Genomic DNA, 21596 nt, shown 5'->3' on the forward strand with positions numbered 1-21596 from the left:
TTGGTATATTTAACTATATACTTTCCTGAAAAAATTGTACGTACGTTAAAATTACATTAAAAAAATAAAGATATTAAGAAAATATTATAATATCCAACGTAAATTTTCTTGCTTTCAAATGTTCAACATTTATACCATACTTAGCAATGCCTTATTCAGGTGTCACAGATTAAGATTAAAACACCAACTTTTTTAACAATATATTAGAGAAGATGAATTCGAGTGTTGAGCGATTCACTTGTTGTATACTTTATTTCGGCTTTCGCTCTGGTATTAAATTATCCCGAATAAACCTAGCGTCAATTTAAAACAATTCAATACAGTTTTCCATTTTGTCAATACACTTCACTATAGATGTAGGTGACCTTTTTTGCAGGCAATATGTATTCCTATGTTACATTTGATCGATATTCGTATCAGATCCTAGATCTTTGTAATTTTTAAGCAAACACAATAGCAATATGGTTCATTGAATAGCAATTCACTAAAAATAACTTCGTACAATGACATACAACGAAGGGTTTCCGCTCAAATATTTCGCAATAGTTAGTCCGGGCTTGGTGTTATTAGAAAAAAAAAGTTTCGAAAATGTTATCTAATGAAAATTTATTTTACAAAATATGAAATCTATTTTCACCTACAGTTAGCCCTACACTATACATATCTATATAAGCTATGGCTTTTAGTTAACATTTAGTAAACTGAATCCTATAAGGAAAGACCAATTTAAATTATACGTGAACAAATCTACAGGAAAGATGAGAACCATTGGTATGTACGACTGAGATAATATTTATGATTTTAACTTGGACCCTACTTTGTTTTCTCCTTAGCCGCTGTCTCGCATTTATTGTTTCCCTTCATATTATATTTATACAGGTTTAGCACATAGTGCTTAGCATTAATTTGTCGTAAACAGAAAAGTTCTTGTAATTTTTTAATTGTGCATGTTAAACTTTTTCTTTTACAAGAATGGCAAAAGTTTAATTCCAATTGTTTAATTATTTACCTGTTCCTTTTTTTTATTGTAGGATTACGTACACTTCTTGTCATAAGTATTATTGCAACAACAGCATACAGCCATACGCATACTACCGCAACAGCGGTAAAAAATGAAGTTAAACATCTTAAACATCGACTGAACAACTTTGAACAGATATTAGTAAGTTATAAAATTAGTTTTTTGGTTTAAGGAAATTATAGATTATAACCATTTTCAAAAGAGATCAAGAGTCTAAAAGCTCTGTCTACATTATCTAAGTTTACAAAAAAAAAAGTGATGTGCCCATATATGGACATGATGATGTCACACCACTACCATATTTGACCACATCACACTGTCTTTGTCAAACTAGTTGTATAGTGTAGACAGAACTTTGCAAAAAATACACGGCAAGCAAAATCTGAGTCTTTTTAATATACGGTGGTGTAATCTCACTCCATTGGGACTGTATTTATATCCGATTCTTCTGAATCTGCAAACCGGGCATTATAAAATTGTAAGCCAAAAGGCCTCTTTATTCTGTAGACAATAACGAATAGAAAACAGAATAATAAGTAGGAAAGTATAATCATAAAACTATAGGATAACCATTTATTGCTGCAATTCACATTTCTCATTTTCTGATTCTCAGAACTATAAACTTGTTACTACTTTACACAGAGTATTGTACAACTGTATATTCACCTTCAGACGTGAATAACCGTTATTTTGAATTTAATTTATAGGAACAAAATAAAGTAATCAGGTGTCATCATGTTAATGGAATTCCAAACAGACTCACACAATTGGAAACATATTTCTCGTCGGTAAGTTAACGAGCTAATACTCTGAAAACCTATATTATATTATTATATATTTCTCTAATTAAAATGTGGTTCTAATTAAAGATCTAATGTATAATTATTTAAAAATAGATAAATAGATGAAGTTAAAGTGATACGTGTCGTTTTTATAATGATAAATAATAATATTAACTTATTTGTATATTTAGAAAACATTTCTTGCCAACAAACACATACAAGATTTACAAGTTTACCTGAACTTCCTAAACAACATTACCTCAAACGTTAACATCAGTGACGAGTATAGAACACAGCTTGAAGAACTGTCCGATTATACAACAGTTCTACTATATCGTTTCAAACTGTTGGTAAGTACGGTAACTTGTGTAGTAGTATAATGAGAGGCTGTACAGTATTCCATGGAATGAGGGTTGTCGTCAGAAGACGCAATACTGCATGGTGTTTGTTGTCACTAGACCGCTCATGTATCGGGTGCCTTATTGTACTTCGTTATTGTTTCATAATTTTATTTTTTTTATTTTGTGTTCTTTTATTACAGATGAAATACCACAACATTGAAAGACAACAACACTCTGATAACGAATCCAAAGGAGTGCAAATAGACATATCATCCTGCCATTCGTCTACTGCTGGAGTAAAGCGTGTCATTGTAGGAATGCAACATTATTTGGCGTGGCTGCAAAGTGTTCTCAGACATTTACAACGTCAGCTGCAATAACTTTCTACATTTTGTATAGATAAAAAATCGTAGCCGGTAATGGCTATTTAAGATAATTACGTTGTATAAGTATGCGATATTCGCTAAAAAGTATGTCAACATTGTTTATAGTTATAAGTAATTTATACGTAAACTTTAGGAGTACAATGCATTCTAGCATTAAAAACAACAATGTTTGGTTTTATAAACCACAAAAGATATTAATTTAAGTACTGTTATTTATTCGAAAAGAGAAAACATGAGAGAGTTAATTAGTTAGTTATTATATATTATTTCTTTTAGATACTTGTATCAATTTTATAAATATCTATATTTCACAATTTAGTATTTAAACTTAATGAAGTAACATAATGACAGTTTTGAAATTTTATTTTAACAACTGTAATATATTTTTAATATTTAATAAAGTATTTATATAATGTATCTAATGTATTTAGACAGTCTTTCATCTTTTAAAAATTATTAATTCAATATATTTATTGCAATTTTTATATATTATTTAAGTTATGAAGTTAAATAAATATCCCGTTATTTAACTAGGCCTATGTGGAGTTATCGTGTTGTAAACGTTTTCAATACACATAATAAATACACATGCATAATCTTATGTTGTGCGTCGCGAGGATTCCATGTTTCTTAAGGTTTGGCCTATAAGATGAATCAATCTTATGATTTTAAGAGATTTCTGTCAATCGCTCGTACTCTTCCGACAATAACCGACAGCAAACAAAAATTGGCCGACAGCAACCGATATCAAACCGAGAACGACCGACTCTGACTTGTACCACTTTTTAAAATCGGATAAGATAAAAGCCGTCATAGCCATATTACTTTATTATTGATACTAATTGTTCTACTACTATAATCGAGAAATTCAATAACATTTTAGAAAAAGAGCCATTTTGTGGTCAACGAAACTTTCATTTCTTTATTGGCCTATATTTGTAATTTGTTTGTACTTATGCCTATTCATATAATAATGTGCTCTTTATGAACAGGAATAGATCAATTACACTTACCCCTTGATGTAACTAACATAACTTTGCAACTGTGGTGACGAAATAATAATACAATAACAATAGTACAATAAGTACAATTACAATGGCTTATCATTTATGGAATTCCCAAAGTGTCGAATGCTTGGAATCCTAAGCAAACATTTCTTTATCATGTTTCACCCTTGAATGGATGACGAGTTATCGGCGCCCTTTATACTTTATTCGACCAATTGAATCTTTTAAATCGTACTTTATCTTTGATTTGATGAGATACCTTTATTAAGTAAACTCACTGTTCCATAACCGTTTATAAGAATAGATTTGGTACTAAAGGGCCTACAAAGCCTACATAATTATCTGAAGTAACCAGTGATTTTCACAAGGATCGTTGTGACTCAATAATAATGTTTGGCAAAGATTTTATAGAAGATTTCTGATATCGAGTTTACTGTCCTAACAGACATACAGCGACATAACGCTGAGATTTTCGTCTTTCAAGAGTATATATTTCAGCATTGAACTATGGTGTGTCGATTCGAGGCATCGTAACGAATGGCCATTACTAGGTTTGTCGTACGAAAGTTGAACCTACTGTACCAGACAATGGACACACTATGTGATGAGATTCAATATATCGTTATTAGTAACATCATCAGGAATTATTCTGTACAATTCTATGGATTCTAATGTTGTCGTTTCATATTTGATATTTAAAAGTAATTATTTGCAACAACGCCGGTGCTGGTGTGTGTAAACTCCCAAGTTTTGCAAGGCGATGTGAAAGGGGTTCGAGGAGCTTGAAATCTTGTTTTCTTCGTTGGCTTAACCTTACGTATTATAGGCCTACACATTTTAGGCCAATGACAAATAATACAATGACATACTTTTGTCGCATCTAATGTTAACATGAATGAATGAGACCTTCGTGACATTTATTGACTTTTCTTTCAGAGTGGGCAGTCGAAATCATGAAAGATTAGGTATTTAATGAATACCGCCTTCGCAATCTAGTAGTGATATTTAAGATAATATATTCTATTGAAGGTATTTTATGGATATTATACAACATTAGATGTGTAAAGTCATGTTTTGCTTTGGAGCTTTGTTTATGTTATACGTGTGGTTACACTTAATGTTTTTATGTGACAACCAATTATAATTAGGAAGGCATACTGAGATTTAAAAATAAAAGGTTACTATAGGCTACACAAGATACAACAATTCGAAACTTGAAATTCAAAGCCAATGAGGATAATGGTGACAATGACGATGGTTTTATTGATCGTGACAATGACGATGTTTTTGTTGATGGTGATAATGACGATGTTTTTGTTGATGGTGATAATGACGATGTTTTTGGTGATGATAATGGGGACAATGACGATGTTTTTGTTGATCGTGACAATAACGATGTTTTTGTTGATGGTGATAATGACGATGTTTTTGTTGATCGTGACAATAACGATGTTTTTGTTGATGGTGATAATGACGATGACGATGTTTTTGTTGATGGTGATAATGACGATGTTTTGGTTGATGGTGATAATGACGATGTTTTTGTTGATGGTGATAATGACGATGTTTTTGGTGATGATAATGGGGACAATGACGATGTTTTTGTTGATGGTGACAATGACGATGTTTTTGGTGATGATAATGGGGACAATGACGATGTTTTAGTTGATGTTGACAATGACGATTTTTTTTGTTGATGATAATGGTGACAATGACGATGTTTTTGTTGATGTTGACAATGATGATTTTTGTTGTTGATGATAATGGAGACAATGACGATGTTTTTGTTGATGTTGACAATGACGATGTTTTTTTGTTGATAATAATGGTGACAATGACGATGTTTTTGTTGATTTTGATAATGACGATGCTTTTGTTGATAGTGACAATGACGATATTCTGTTGATGGTGATAATGCCGATGTTTTTAGTGCAATCAATAACCCACATAAGCAACGGAGCATCTTTATTATTAATATTAATGACAGTAAACAATATAATCATCGATGAACTAGGCCTATTATAAAGATAATTTATTCAACTATTTAAAGTTACCAAATTGAAACATCGAATGACGTTTTTGCAATGTCCTGATGCCTTGAAATGCACAATCAGAAGCAAGACATTTTCAATTCAGTCCCGTAATCTAATCATTATCTCATCAAATTTTAGACAAATTTCGGGCATAAATTTCAAAAACCATGCACTAAGTAATTTTCTAAATTACTAAGCAATTTAGCACATCTTTTTAAGACAGCTATTATCGAAACGCCGCCTTTTAGTTGTTTTAATGGAACGTCTAATTAAATAGACCATGGTAGAATGTCGAAGGAAATGGAGATGCAAACATGGAAAGTGTACAGTTGTAATACATCTAGTTTTAAGCATTAAATTGTTGTCTTGTTTTATGTTTAATCTTGATGTCAATTTCCGGAAATTAAATGTGTCGACCTATTATTTTGGGGTTTCTTTTTTTGGTCTACAGATGCTACAGATACGAGACGAGCGTAGGCCTCGTCTAGTGATGAGATATGATAAATAGTGATGCGCCCCAGGCTGTTAACATCATCACAAGAAAATACACTTTGTCATCTTTTAGTTATAAAATCTGACAAAACCTATGGGTATTGACAATTATTTTAATAGTACTGTGGAGGAAATCTCTTATTTATTTCCTCCGTGTTAATACCTTTGTCTCCACGTGCCGGTTTGATGGTTTACAAAACGGACAACGAGAACGGATTGAGTGAATATGAAAGGGGTGTAGGGACATTAAGTAATACAAATTATCGGTATCAAATTAAGAGATGTGACTCTTCACCGATATGGAAATACGCCGGTGTATAATAAGAAAAACTATTAAAAATTATACAGGTTCATTCTAGTTGATATCAGAATAATTAAAAAGGTCACTGTTACTAAAATTATCATCATCAATTATACTCAAATACAAATGTAATCACGTTTCACAAAGAATTAATTTTGTAAATTGTCTCAATATTTGATGCTATATCGGCTATTTTTTCTGGCGATTTTACTTTATCGTCTTGATTTAACTTTTTGCTTATTGTATTTTGTATCTCCATTGAGAACCAGCTACTGATACCCACAGCATTGACATTTTGTCAGTGCTTATTTCATTTGTATCTCCATTGAGATCCAGTCACTGATACCCACAGCATTGTTATTTTTCAATAATTTGCCTTTGGATTTATTAATTTTTTAAGTATCTCTGTTTATCAAATCTAATATATTTTTTAAACAGATTAGATATTGTATACTTTCACATACGATTATTATATTTGTAGAGGGCGCTAGCTATAGTATCGTATCTACGTGTTTATGCAAATGAGCAGGTGCTTCACATATGTGTTACTGTCGTTCAAACACATACCACTTTTATTGTGCTAGTTTTGCTGTTAACATGCTGTGTAAAGTGATTGTGTTTGTTATTGCTACAGTGCAACTGTGCTATGGGGATTCATTAGTAGGTAAGGTAGCAGTGATTTGTCAACAATGTAAATATGTTCGTTATGTAAGTATTTCGGTAAATCGCCAACGATAACCATAATTCATTCACTCCATAAAGGTGGCAATTTACTGTTCACATGACAAAAATAATTATACACAAGATGGTCAACATAAACATAGTTGAGTTGTTCCTTTATCTTTTTATATTTATCGTATATCATATTCATTCAGTTAAAAAATTCGTACAACTAACACTAGTAAAAAATCAAGAAGATCAGGAATTCATCAAACACGACCTAATGTATCTTTATGTTAATCTGGCGTCAATGTATTATCAGGGGAGTTCTCTGGAATGTAGATGTTGGAAATTGAGGATTCTCTTGAAAACGAACGAGGACCAACCCCTATGAAGGGATAATTTGTTGGGTCCAGAAAGTGGAGTTCTACTGTAGACATAGTTTCTCTAGTTTCGCTTAGATAAATCGATGAACCTTTCTTTAACGATATATATAAAAAGTCTAGGCAACACGTTTGTATATCAACATCTTCTATTCCTGACTACTTCCATATTTTTTTATTATTATTATTTAAGAATGTGAAACACGAGATCGGTATTATGCCTATAATCATGTCTGCTTCATCTCGTGTGAAAGCGATGGATACTGTCCAGACGGCGGCGAATGTCTTTGTGATGGTCGGTGCGGGATGAGTTGCATTTACCATGGTAAGTAGGCCTACATATAGTAATTAAATAAATAGTGCGTTGTTGTCGACATCAAAAACAGATAGGTTTGACTATCAAGAAGTACTAGAAATATCATAAAACACTTTCTTTTGCACACGCGTCTCGGACAAACTATCATAAACATGCTAAACTAACTACATTATATTATAACTATATTATTTTCTCAGACAAGACAGAATATTGTGAAGCAGTTGTTTTTCCTGAGAATGGTTTTGCGATTTTGAAAACGATTGGTCACGGTGACGTCATCATTAGCCACGGTGCACAACTTGACTTCCACTGTAACTTCGGCTACGCTGTAGTTGGTGAAACGCTACTAACGTGTATGGTATCAGGCGCTTGGGATAATCCTCCGCCGACCTGTGTTGATCTATCATGTGGTTTGTATAATATTACATTGTCAATTGTACCACTTGGAAGTCACAGTCGTGGACTTGCACATGCAGCAAGCGGTGTTTACGCTAATAAAAATATGTATTTTAGGTTGTAAAATAAAACGGATTTCAAATATTGTACTTGATCAACACAAAAAATACTTCTAGAATTGTCGAATAGTATACAAATATGTGTAGACTTTAGGCATATGTTAATTTCTATGTCTATCGATTAAAGTAACCCAAGTCAAACTAAGCAGAGCTAATATGTATGTATAATGTTGAAATTAAGTTTCTTTGTTTACTATATGAATTAAAATAAACATTTTTTCTCAGTTGAAACTTGTGGTGATCCACCGTCCTTAGAAAATGGTATGGTGACTGTTTGTGAGGAATGTGAAGGCGTGAATGTCGTTTCTTTTACGTGCAACAGTGGTTACTTCCTGATTGGAAATTCTTCAGTTACATGCAACCATGGAGTCTGGTCAAGATTAGAAGCCGTGTGTTTAAGTAAATATAATGCAGGTTTTTTCTTTTTACAGTAGATGATTCAGCCTACAGCATTGTCATTTTCTTACAGAAGATGATAGTAGAGCACTATTCTTATTTAAATCTAATCACAATTGGATATTTAATACTGTAGAATCCGTCTTTTGGAACATTCCTATTCGGGGGACATCCCTTGGAGACTTTCTCATAGAATGAACGCCAACCCTTATGAGGAAGATACTTGTTGAGTCATGAAGGTGTTCTAATAATAGAACACCTCCGCAATTTTCGTTTTTGGTATATTTCAGCAGTATTATCCATACTTCAATTATTGATAAAAAAGAAGTATTGAACAATCTTTTATTTAGTACTATTGGGCAGCAAAACCTCTAATAAAGGGACACTGTCGGGGCGCGAACAGTGTAGTAATAACATTTTTAATTTCATTTCAACTAGAGGAATGTTGTCGTCTGTCAAACATACCGGAACAGGCTTTGATTGAATTCAACGACATGTGTTCTGAAGTGGTAGTTGTAAACTTCACTTGTTCTGAAGGCTACACATTAGTAGGAGAAAACGTGATTTCATGCCAGCGAAGCGAACTGGCTTGGAGCAGTAACCCTCCAATGTGTGTAGGTAGGTGAATAAACCATGTTAGGCGTAGTTAAATGTTTGCCCTGTGATATTTATACTATGACTATTAACCGTTCTATTTGTACTTGAGGAAGCGGTGTTCGCTTATAAAAACGTTGTTTTCAGGGTTCAAACATTAACCCTTGTGTTAAGTCCAAATCCTGAGAGAACTAAATTTTTAAAAATGATTTTCTTATCACTTGTATTATCTTTGCAGCGAGAGAATGTGATGAATTACAACTAGGAGAAAACTTAAATGTAAGCCAAAGATCACGTGCTGTCGGTGTCCAAATCACGTTCAGTTGTAGGGAAGGACATCGATTGATAGGTCCAGTACAAAGCGAATGTTTCCCCAATTCTTCCTGGTCAAATGAAGTTCCACAGTGCGAGGGTAAGTACATTCTTCTCTAGTAATTATCCAACTCCTGGTGTCTAGAAAACTCCGATCTAGAAAACTCAAATCTGAGTTTTCTAGTTTTCTTCAGCTCTAGCTTAACTATTAACTTGCTGACACACTTCAATGTGTTGTTTGTTACTAGTCCAACTCTTTCTGACGACTACATTCGTGTATTTTACTACATTATAATGCTGGATGTAGGACTATAAATTGGTGTCACAACATTTCCATCAAAGCTAAATACTGTAATGTGCTTTTACGACTGCCCAAATCAAAATCAAAATAAGTATATATCCTTTCTTGATAATCAGTTTCAATCTCTCTCCATTTATTTATTAACATTACAATTTTTTTTTTATAAAGCATGATTTAAAAAGATTTATACTTTTGTAAAGGCAACATTGTATAGAATGCATGTTACTACATACTGTACTGGACATTTCTTCTGCATGTATTTCTGCAATAAAAAGAACACAAACAACTTTAGGAACACATAATAATCTTCTTAATTCTATACTTACAGCCATAACATGCATCAAACCTGAACTTAGAGTTAGAAATATTTTTATAAGTCCGGTAAAGAATGTCTATTTATACGGAGAGAAAATCAATTATGCATGTCGTAGTAGATTCCATAGTGTGGAAGGTAACACAACTCGTACGTGTCTGCAGACAGGGAAGTTTTCGGGAAAAAAACCGTCTTGTCATGGTAATTATTGTTTTTTTGTTGTTGAATATAGTGTGTATGTCCAGCACTTCCCTGATAGTAACTATGCCTGGAAGTAGGCCTAGATATGCAATGTCCTGACTTCCAAATTACTAGAGTTCGACAACCAATTACCATAATTTAGTTCACCATTTTTGTTTTACAACCGCTTTGATTCTTACTTGTTCTTTGTAGACGTAACTTTTCACACCTGTCAAACATTGAATGTAATTAATGAATCGCCTCCATTATAAATGTAACAAATTAAGCCTACATAACACTATGATATGAAGTAAAAGTGACAAAACCAGAAGATGAATTGAAATCATAGTTCGAGTGTAGCATTCCAAATAAAGTGCCTCTTTATTTTGAGTTACACTCGTAACATTTTATAAGAAAGTGCAATAAGCTATATTAACTATTTCAGCACGATGCAAGAGGTACAAGGTAAACTTTCTAAAAAACGGTGTCATTGTGAGATCGTCTGTCCAATACTATCTTCATGGCGGCTGGATTCAAGTGTACTGTCATTCCACTTTTCGTCTTGTTGGGGCTAGCTACTTTGAATGCAGCAACGGCCACTGGAGCAGTAATCTAAATCCATCATGCGTCAAAGGTTTGTTACTCTAGGACTGCTATAAATTATAAATCTTTCTGTACGTCTGGCCATTCAAGTAGACTGTGCTGCCTTCTAGAAGCTTCTTATAGTAGTGTGTATGTTTTTTCTGGTACTGTATCTTCTATATTGTCTTGTTAGTGGTTTTACAATTCTGCCACCATAATAAATGCATGGCTTGGCATACAAATTGACACATATATATATATATTGTTGAAAACACTTAAAACATTTAACAATTGAAATAAATTGAGTGAAGTTAATCGACATTTGATAATAATCGAAGGTTGTGGAGGAGCTCATTCTGAACATTGTTAACATTATGTGTTTTATACGTTTTTGTCTTAGATTTATCGAATTATGCAAGATTTCCGACAGTAGTCCATGGACATACAACTATCAACGGTGTAGTAGATGTTACCCAAGGGTCAAGTGTGACTGTGGACTGTATGTTTCTGTCGAGATCGCGTCGACCCTGGTGGATTTTGGATCCTCGCGGGGCTAAGAAGCAGATTCCAGGCACTCTTCAACCAAACGGTATGTAAACTATTTGTAGACCTACAATGCTGAAAAACACATCTTTTAATAAAGTGGGAAATGGAAATATAACCGTTAAAGGTGGTAATTGTCTGATGTTACATTGTTAAATAGGCTCTTAACAATGATTATACCATACCATCCTGGCAAAAAAGTTTGTTAAATGTTATACCAGCTTATCGGAAATAGAATGTTAACATGACTATGCCAGTGAAGATTACCGGATTATACGAGGCTGAAAATATATTACAAAATTATTCAGCTAACCAATAGATATACTGTAAATACTTCTAAGGCAGAGGTTTGTGTAGACATCGTCCACACAGATGCACTAGCAATTTTAAGGGAACCAGGCTTTTAGGATCTTATATCAACAACCCACTAACTTACCTTCTATCTTCTATCTCTCACAGCTAATGTATATCGAATGGAGTTGACGGACATCAATGAGGAAGACGCGGGAACTTATGTTTGCCTTTCACCGTTTGATTCGAACAGAGGAAAAGTCGAGATTCAAGTTATTGGTAAGTGTATCTTTAATCAGCAGTTCCGGGTTTAAAATTCATATTGTTAATTATACCTTTGTAACGATAATAATAAGAAAAATGTCACACATTCACATTAATGAGAGTCAATTTTGGTGACTTCCCGGTCGTTTAGTTATTATAAACTCGGAGCTACCCTTTAAAATTGTTGGTTTCAAATGTGTGTTTGAATTTCGTTGTAATGTAATTATTATTATTATTATTTCATTCCAATCAATTTTTAAAGTATCCGTTTCCAATGACGAGTATTTTAACTACAGTAAGATGTCTGAGATCCATTTCTTTTGTAATTTCACACTTTAGAAACAATGAATGTATAAATGGGACAAAATATTATAATATTGTAATTGTGATCTTTTGTATGTTAAAGCAACATGTGGAGATCCTGGGACTCCAGAAAACGGCTTTCGAAGAGGTGACGATTTCACCGTTGGCAGAATCGTTGTGTTCGCGTGTGAATCAGGAACAGTACGTATTCCAAGTGGACGGAGTATTATTCGTTGTACGTACTTGAATGGCGCAGCACAGTGGACGGCTGAAGCACCCATATGTTACAAAGGTCAGCATCATAAAAACAATAATAACACAATTAACAATAAACAGTATTTTCCACTGTACCTGATTGTAATTTATAATTCCTTCTACACTTTCACGTAAAGAAGATGGCCCGTCTATTAGTGTTTTAAAGAGCTTCGTACGAAGCATTTCCATTCAGGCACTATACTCACGTTTGACCGTGGTGACTCTCCACTACTTTCTTTCCTTGACCTTGCTGATCATCTTGGATGACGTCCTCAGTTCCATGTGTAAAGCTTAGGAACAAAATTGCCAAAAAACCTCAAAGTTTGTATAAATATGGTCAGAAGGTTTGACATTATTGTACGCAAAGACACAATAAGAAGTAATAACAGTAATTTTACAGTAAGGTTAGCGAATGGCAATAATTAACGGTGATTTTTAGAGCGAAATTTAGATACAGTAAGGAGCAAAAAATCAGAACGTCTTTATATTTACTTTCTAAGAATACAATATCATTTTTCGTTTCGTTTTTTTTAGAAACGTGTCGTAACACGGTGTTTCCCGCGCCCGATAATGGCGCCACAATCACAACATTTCCAAACGATGGTGATGATTACGCAATTCAAACATTTTCTTGTAACACTGGTTATAAGTTAAATAACAACGAACATTCCCAAGTCACGTGTGAAAATGCTGTTTGGGAAGGAACAGTGCCACAATGTATTAGTAAGTTACAGTCAATTGGTCCGTTTAAATTATTAATTCACAATCGAGGATATACGTATTTGTTGCTTGAAACGCACATAACGTTTAGTTCAGTAAAACACTTTTTGTACTTTACGTTACGTTATTCGCGCATGTAATACAGAAATGAATAAATCATGCATGTTTATGTTGATATAAAGTTTGCGGTACACCACGTGTATTAGTTCTGAAAAGAACTGTTGAGTTTCTTGACGTTTCGATCAATATGTCAAGAAACTCTTGATTTTCCTCAGTTCTCATTCATGAGGACGACGCAAACTTTATATCAACATTTGATTTCGCCATGCCAACTTTCAAACATGTTAATGTTGAGTTTATTATTGACAATTAAAAAAGCAATGCACTTTCCACATTTGTCTATAATTATTTTATCAATAGTTAGGATAACCTATTTCATTATTTCTTTTTCTTTATATAAACTATTTATGGCACGATCTGTTATCAGCTACATGTACAGGTATGACACTTCCAAGTCCCGCTAACGGCATCAGCAGTATGTCCATCCCTGATCTAGAGGTGGACTCCAGTATCCAGACTTTCACGTGTGACATTGGCTATCAACTTGAGCCACCTAATAACAGGACGGCCACGTGTATTAACGGTGAATGGAACATGGATTTACCTCCAATTTGTTCGGAAAGTAAGTATGCACCTACAGAAGGCGTTAGTTAGTAAAAAAAAGGTTTGCTGTTACTCATACTCATCCAAAAGAAATAAAGTTGATATTGTATTGTCTCGAAGTTTCGGTTGTTACATTACCGCACAATCTTGCTCATTATTAACGGCCGAACTGGTCTTAATTATGACTTTTTAAATCATTTGCGTATATTAAAGCAAAACTTGCTGTAGGCCTATTTTTGCTGTAGAGAAAGCTTTTGTTAATTTTTGTTTTATTAATGCTGACTATTATACTTTAATTCAGAACTTTATCAATTCACTATAAACTCCAATGAAATGTTTGAAGGAAGGGAATTATTTGTAGTTGAAGGAGATACAGTCAATGTGGACTGCGAAGTACAAGGAACGTCTGTTACTCCAACGTGGACAAAACTTGTAAACGAAAAGGTAAGCCTATCGTCATAGAATTGTTGCAAATAGGCCTATGTGTCTATACAAGTGCTAGATGAAAATAAAATGCGTTCTCTTGAAAAGTGATACTTCAACCGGTGAAGTGAACTAATTACTTATGTTAATCGACGAAATACTATACCTTCTTTGTCGATTTTCGATTTACTCATTATGAATGCGTTCACGCACCGTCAAAATACGGTAAGTTGCTGTATCTGCCCCCATCAAGAATAAGCTGTTCTACTTTGAGCTATTCTTTCTCAAACCTACCCCTTGGGTGGACTATCTTCTGCCGATTTAAATACAGTTTTAGTTAAGGTTTACTCCAAGACTAAAGGTAGTCTCCTTTCATGATTACACTGTTAGGATAGTCCAAGACTAAATTCCAGAGATAGTCCAAGACCTTTGAGTTTTGATGGAATATACAGGGCCCGACGTCCAACATACGCGATTCGAAAGATGGGAGGAGTTCCAGGCGTAACGCAAAGGCCTGAGACCTCTGGTTTAGGAACCATACAGTTCAGCATGCATATGATTGGATTATCAAATACTTCCTGAACAGATGATATTCTTTACTACCTTCATTTGGTAATACAAAATATTATATTCACTTGCAGCCACTGATTGTGAACGAAAACAGTTTCAGAAACCAGATGTTTTTTCCATCGATAGGTGTATCCAATAGTGGAACTTATTACTGCACAGACGGCCAGAACCATGAATACATAAACATATCAGTTATGCCATTGAACGGTAGGAAATTCCAAAAACATTTTATCTTGGAATTTGATGAATAAGTGAATTTTTTAAATAAATTACAAGTGGGTGAATCTGACAAAGGATGGGAGTTCCTTCAAAAGGGAGGATGCAGCAAAGGAAAAAATGTTTCCACCGTAATTCTTAACGAAATAGTAAAAACAAGCAAACTTGAATTTAAGACAATAACTTACAAATTATGGTCCTTTTTTCTAAAGAATTGTGCTCGGTTGACCTGAATTTACCAAATGGTCACGTGACAGGTATTCGGGCAACTGGAAAGTACTTCATTGGTTATGAACGTAGCTTCAATTGTGGGACAGGTTACACGCTCCATGGTGACCAGACATGCACTTGTGAATCTGAAGGATGGAATTGTCAACTTCCTACCTGTATACAAGGTTTGACATAACTGTTGTAGGCCTACAGTAATAGAAAAACCCCACATCGTCGTATAAGCCGGTTTCCTCCTGCCCATCGTTCGTCAACGTACAGATCTTCTCGCCCAGCAAAACATGTTACTAACTCTATAACCAACCAACAGGCTAACGCGGATTTGCGCTTATGATTATGTTAGTATCAAAATGTCGCCCAAGAAAACGTTCTTGATCCGAACTCATTGCTAAATTTGACAAAATCTTGTTTGCTTTATATTAGATCATACATTAGAATTGAAGACCCCGTCTGTAGAAAGATTAAACCAATCAATCGTCGTTGTTTATTCCGGAAGTGACGTAGTCATTGACTGCTTAGCTGATGATGACATAACTGAAACCTTATTTGAATCTGGAGTAGTTCATTGGTACCGAGTGATGCAAAATCAACTAAGGTATTGCTTTATTTTTACGGCTTATGACTCTTCACCCTATATACACCGTTTAGCATACAGCCATATTAAGTATTTACTAACAACTGATAATATTGATCCAATCCTTTCAATCATGTGTCTTATTTTTTAAATTGTAGAATGATGGATGGATTTAATGAATTTATAATTGAAGATGGACAGTACCTTCGCTTGGCGATCTTGAATATACAAAGTGGCAGTCAGGGATGGTACACATGCGCATCACCTATTATATCAAAATCTGTGTTCATCCAGGTTAACAGTTAAGTACTCGTGACCATTGTAACAACTGCATCTTTCTTGTTTTGCAACATCACATTTCGTTTTTGTTATTCTCCACCAAAGTTTTGCAAACGTTTTCAATATCTTGCATTTTTATTGCAATTTTTGTTTGAAATGTTGTATTATCCTACTTTCACGTACAGTAGTTACTAGTTCTCTAACACACTATGAAATGAAATGATTTCTCTAATTATTGGAATTACATGTTATTCTATACCATATGTACAGTTCCGTGTTCCATTATCCAACCACCTTCTAACGGCTTTCTACAAGGCAGTAATTGGCGTACGGGTGCCACAGTAACATGCGAGTGTGGTGAGAATTATGTCCTCAATGGTTCAGCAATACGTCACTGCTTGCCTAATGGAGAATGGACTGGTGAAGAATGCAGTTGCGTTGGTAAGTGGGCGACAGAATGTGTTCTGACGCCACGTATTGCGTTCCTTAGGCCCCTATTATTAACCAATGTTCGTATCGATATAATATGTACATGGTCCACTAAGATACTGAAAAGTCATAGCCAATCCACAAAGGAACGGTGCATACTGTAATGATTCCATATCTTGTATAGTTCTTGGATGTGACAAGTTTAAAGGGTTCGGGAATGGTACTGTCGAGATAGAAGGAGAACATTTAATTGGTGGTTTACTTAGATTCACTTGTGCACCAGATTTCCGACTGGTCGGGGAATCTGTTTTAGAATGTGCAAAAAGTGGAATGTGGAATGGATCGTTACCAAAATGTGAAGGTATGTTGAACCATATTCTGTTTGCTTATAATTATCTATCTATCCGATGTTTATCAAAATAGGCCTATGTGATACAATAGAAACCATATTAAGGGGACACCTTTGTGACCCAACAAAGTTTCCCTTTAATACAGTGCGTCTGAATGGGTTCTACTGTAGCCTACTAAATTATGTCCCCATCGGTGACCAGATGTACGTGGTAAGACAACTTGAAGTAGCCACGTGTCTATCTACAGAAAATACCAAAAGACTGCCCACAACTAGTTTGCGAAAGTGACTCATAAAATGTTGAATGTTTTTGTAACTGTAACTGTTTATTTAGATATATGTGCTAATAACGCATGCACCGATGACAAGAAATGCGTGGTAAGACAACGCGAAGCTACGTGTATATGCAAAACGTCTGACGACTGTCCGATAATTGAAGAGCTAGTTTGCGGAAGTGACGCAGTGACTTATTCAAATGAATGCTTACTAAAAGTGACAGCATGCAGTACAGAAAAAGTAATTGACGTCATGCACCATGGAAGATGCACAAATGGTATTCCTATTTTGTAACCGTGTTCATAAACTTCATTTATAATAACACCTTGTCATTTTATGAAGAATTGTAGATCACACGGTGTCGGTATTTAATAGTTACAAGCATCGATACAAAATTATGGATTTTCTGAAATTACTACAATAAAAAAATAGTGTGTGAAAATTATAATATTAGGCGCTTAAACTGTGAGAAATACTTGTCAAAATGCAGGTGACCATACGCTTTTTGTGACGTCTCCCAATATTATATAATGTGCAAATAACAAAACAAATAAGCCTAGGAATATTTCTACCCCACTGCATTGAGTGAATTAAGATATTTTTGGCAACAATTTGTTAGGCCTAAGCTGATTCTTAAAGTCTTTAAAAAAATTACAAATCTGTTCGGTTTCTTCATGCTCATGTTTTTTATTTACGACAATGCTATTTAATATAACTGTGAATAAACGTTTGTTTATCTTCGCTGTAGGTGTAACATGCCACGCAAATCCCGTACATAGCGATGTGCAATGCGTGAACCAAATTTACTTTAGATCGGACATAAAGGCGTGCGTACAAGTGGCAGACGGGTTTTGCATGCAATCTGATGAAGGATTTAGAACTGTGGATGAATGCGAAGATCAGTGTATGGGTGACTACGGTAAATATCAAAGGTGTTCGAAAGCAGGGGTTCTTGCTGTAGCTTGCTTTGCTGCCTCTGTTTTTTCTGCCACTTGTTTTGCTGCCTCTTGCTTTACTCCATCTGACTCTACCTTTGAATTTAGTTTTACTACCTTCTTTAACTCTCTCTCTACAATCACATGTACTGCAAGTAAATCACTACAGTGACAACCATTATTTATACATAGATCTATTTTTATTATAGATGAAACGTGTTCTCAAGCAGTAGATAGTGGGTTTGGACCATACAGTTATCTTCGTTTTTACTACGATCAGCAGGAGAGCAAGTGTATGTCATTTGAATATTATGGTGCCGGAGGAAACCATAATAATTTCAAGTCTCGAGATGAATGTATAAAAACATGCCCAGGTAAATTAATAATTATAATTATTCTTTTACTACAAAACTTGAAATGGGCGTAATTTGTTTTTGATTTAACCTTAACTTAATACCACTCCAGAAACTGAAAGTTCCAACTCATATTCTACCACCAGACCATGTTAGGTTACTCTGAGCTCTGGTATAAATAAAGATTCTCCTGTCGTCCCTGATGCATTACCCCTGTCGAAGGAGGCTAACAGACGGTTGTCCTTTTGTGAATTTCCTAAATGTACCTTGTTCTTGGTGGTATGTAAAACTAATAAAGTATATTTTGAATAATTATTAACTTCTATTATTAGATATGTGTGGAAACTGTGAGACCGTGATGTCGTTACTTATTGCATGTCGTTTAAATTTAGAAGGTGTGTTGAATTTGTTCATTAATTCTAGCGCTATTGAATCCAATTTTAACGACTATCAATAAGAAAACATATTCCATTTTGCAAGAGTCAACTCATCCAACACACTATGTTTTTGTAGGTTCTTCGTAGCCGTTCGAGAATTGTGATCATAGCGCTTTAGAGAAAGTGTATTTATATAATAATAATTATATTATTATTACTGAATGTACGAGAATGTTGTCGTGATATTAAATATGCTTTACTTGATTAATTTAACAGAAAAAAATTACTTTGAAATCGCATTTATTTGCAGCATTAATCGTGGAAGTCGTAGATGTAAGAAGGGAAGTGTCTGGGACTCAATTTGGAATCCACCTTCTGAAGAAGTTGGGTTCTGACACCAGTTTTAACGGTACCAATATTAACTCGCATCTTTACTACCATGAAGATCCGTGTACGTGTCCGCATGTGTTACCGCTGAGCTTACCGTATCTTCTCATACCCACCCTTTATATTGACCATCAACCCATTTTGGACTCTGGAACTTATGCTGCCGAATTCGACGTAGTACTGAAAGATGAGATACAGAACTTGATAGATTCAAATGTAGATTGCAGAAAGTATTTTGCTGATATTGAATCCGAACTTTACAGAATCGGGAGTAATTATACCGGGGTACAGTAGTTATTGTACAATATATTGAAATATATTATACTGGTTGAAAGAAACTTATTGGTTGTATAAAGAATACCTATTGCAATGCAATTGCATACTATCATTTGTGTGTTATGTAGTGTATATTATATTCTCCGTGTGTTTACGTAAAAACGTCAAATACCTGTTTGAACAGGTATTTGACGTTTTTACGTAAACACCTGTCGCCTTCAATGATAAATGCAATGGTCATGGTAATACAAAATGATAAGATATCATTATCAACTCTGAACAAAACAAACTAGATTATCAATTTATGGGGAGTGGAATGTCCTAATTAATCCCTTTTGATCACTAATCACATCACTTAAAATCTTAGTCATGGCTCTATACAAACTAAACCTTTACCAATTTGTGAAATTCCAGATTTTCGATTTCATGAACAGATAAATTAGGTAACCATTTTGAAAAATGTTAGCTACTGTGCATTTAATCCTAAATAAAATTTAACTTAAAAAAATTAATTAATCAAACTATTTAAATAGTTATATAGGCCTAGATTTAATGGATTCCTTGCCTGAAAAAACATGAGTTTGGACACCAAGATAATTTATCTAGCCTAATTAGTTCCGATTTTAAGCACTTTTTAGAAAAATTAGGCAGCCATTAAACAAATTAGCAGACAGTTAGGCCTAATTACAAATACCTTTTAACCTAATCATATTTATTATAAATCTAATGGATTTCTATTTGGACACCGAGATTGTGAATCTACCATATTTAGATTTTAAGCACATTTTATATAAATAGGTCGCCATTTTGCATCAATATAAAGCAAAAAATGAAGTGTCAACAAGGCCTACCATTTTATATATAATTTCAAGACGAGGCAAAACATTAAGTGTCAACAGGGCTTAGAGTGATCAGAAGGGATTAATTTGGATATCTGGCTATGTTGACAGCCTCTAGCATTCCACTCACCCTAACTCATTTTTTGTTTGTCTAGACTACTATGTAATCGTTGCAAATATTATTTGCTATCCATATGGTTTTAAATTCGTTCACACCTGTGACTTTCATCAATAGATAAAAAGGTGTAGACCTAATACGTTACCATATGGTTTGGAATAAATTAATTTAATATAATAATTAAGATGCTATAAATAACAAACTTTGCGTGTCGACAATATTAAATTGTTTGTATAGATGCACCCATATGGCTTGATTCAGTAAATTGTTCATAGTTTGTACAAAACAATAATTGTCAGTAAGCCTATTAATCAGTTAAAGTAAATATTTTTCACTGGCTACTGTACTATCGCTAATTTTGACTTTAGTAAATTAATTAAAACGTTGATAATACAGAAGATACTAAAGGTACATAAATAATGCACAATGTAGACCAGAAAGTTAGTGAGCCATCGGCCTACAACCAATATACTACACAATATTTGAAAAGTATCTGCTTTCACATCGGTAGTGTAAGTATAACATTATTATAATGTTCTTCTGTTTTATGCATGGTTATAACTTTTTTAGTTTGTGTCTACTTGTTGTCTATTTTAATAGTGCATTGTATTCCCTTAAAGATGTATTGTCCCCCTGAACAAATATTTTTTTACATTTTTTGTTTTAATATGCCATTTCAATGTCGCATAATAGTTATTTACTTTGACCAAAAATTATTTACTTGAAAAACTGTAATTTAAAGTTAAAAAAATAGTCAAATTGGCTGCCAGCCAATGAGTTTTTGGTTGAATTTAACCATTTAATTTGTCATTTTATAAGTGAAAACATTATTTTTTAAAGTTTTTTTTCCTACGGAAGTGATTAACTTTTGGGGACAATACCTCTTTAAAAAGTGTACGTGTATTATATAGGCCTATAAAAAAAAATCAGACGCAGGTCTTGAGTTTAGTTCTCGCAACGTAATGCTTTGTTCCCACTAGAGACGCAACACATAGACGTAACGCGCGTTATTA

At 34.0% G+C, this 21596-nt stretch overlaps 1 protein-coding gene across 1 annotated transcript; it reads left to right on the top strand.

The window, feature by feature from the left end:
- The first annotated feature begins 6920 nt into the window (after nt 1-6920).
- Nucleotides 6921-20831, top strand: LOC144837840 (sushi, von Willebrand factor type A, EGF and pentraxin domain-containing protein 1-like). Its single transcript, XM_078693118.1, has 25 exons — nt 6921-7027; nt 7600-7731; nt 7920-8132; nt 8463-8636; nt 9072-9251; nt 9466-9639; nt 10169-10354; nt 10779-10967; nt 11316-11504; nt 11918-12028; nt 12420-12608; nt 13106-13294; nt 13779-13973; nt 14256-14398; nt 15019-15154; nt 15376-15558; nt 15815-15986; nt 16124-16266; nt 16515-16685; nt 16858-17034; nt 17357-17575; nt 18047-18217; nt 18443-18607; nt 18919-18981; nt 19274-20831. Exons 1-25 carry the CDS (start codon nt 6961-6963, stop codon nt 19642-19644), a joined length of 4302 nt encoding a protein of 1433 aa, XP_078549244.1. The 5' UTR covers nt 6921-6960; the 3' UTR covers nt 19645-20831.
- Nucleotides 20832-21596: the final 765 nt, after the last annotated feature.

The sequence above is a fragment of the Antedon bifida genome, chromosome 3 (assembly GCF_963402885.1).
Source record: "Antedon bifida chromosome 3, ecAntBifi1.1, whole genome shotgun sequence".
NCBI lineage: Eukaryota > Metazoa > Echinodermata > Crinoidea > Comatulida > Antedonidae > Antedon > Antedon bifida.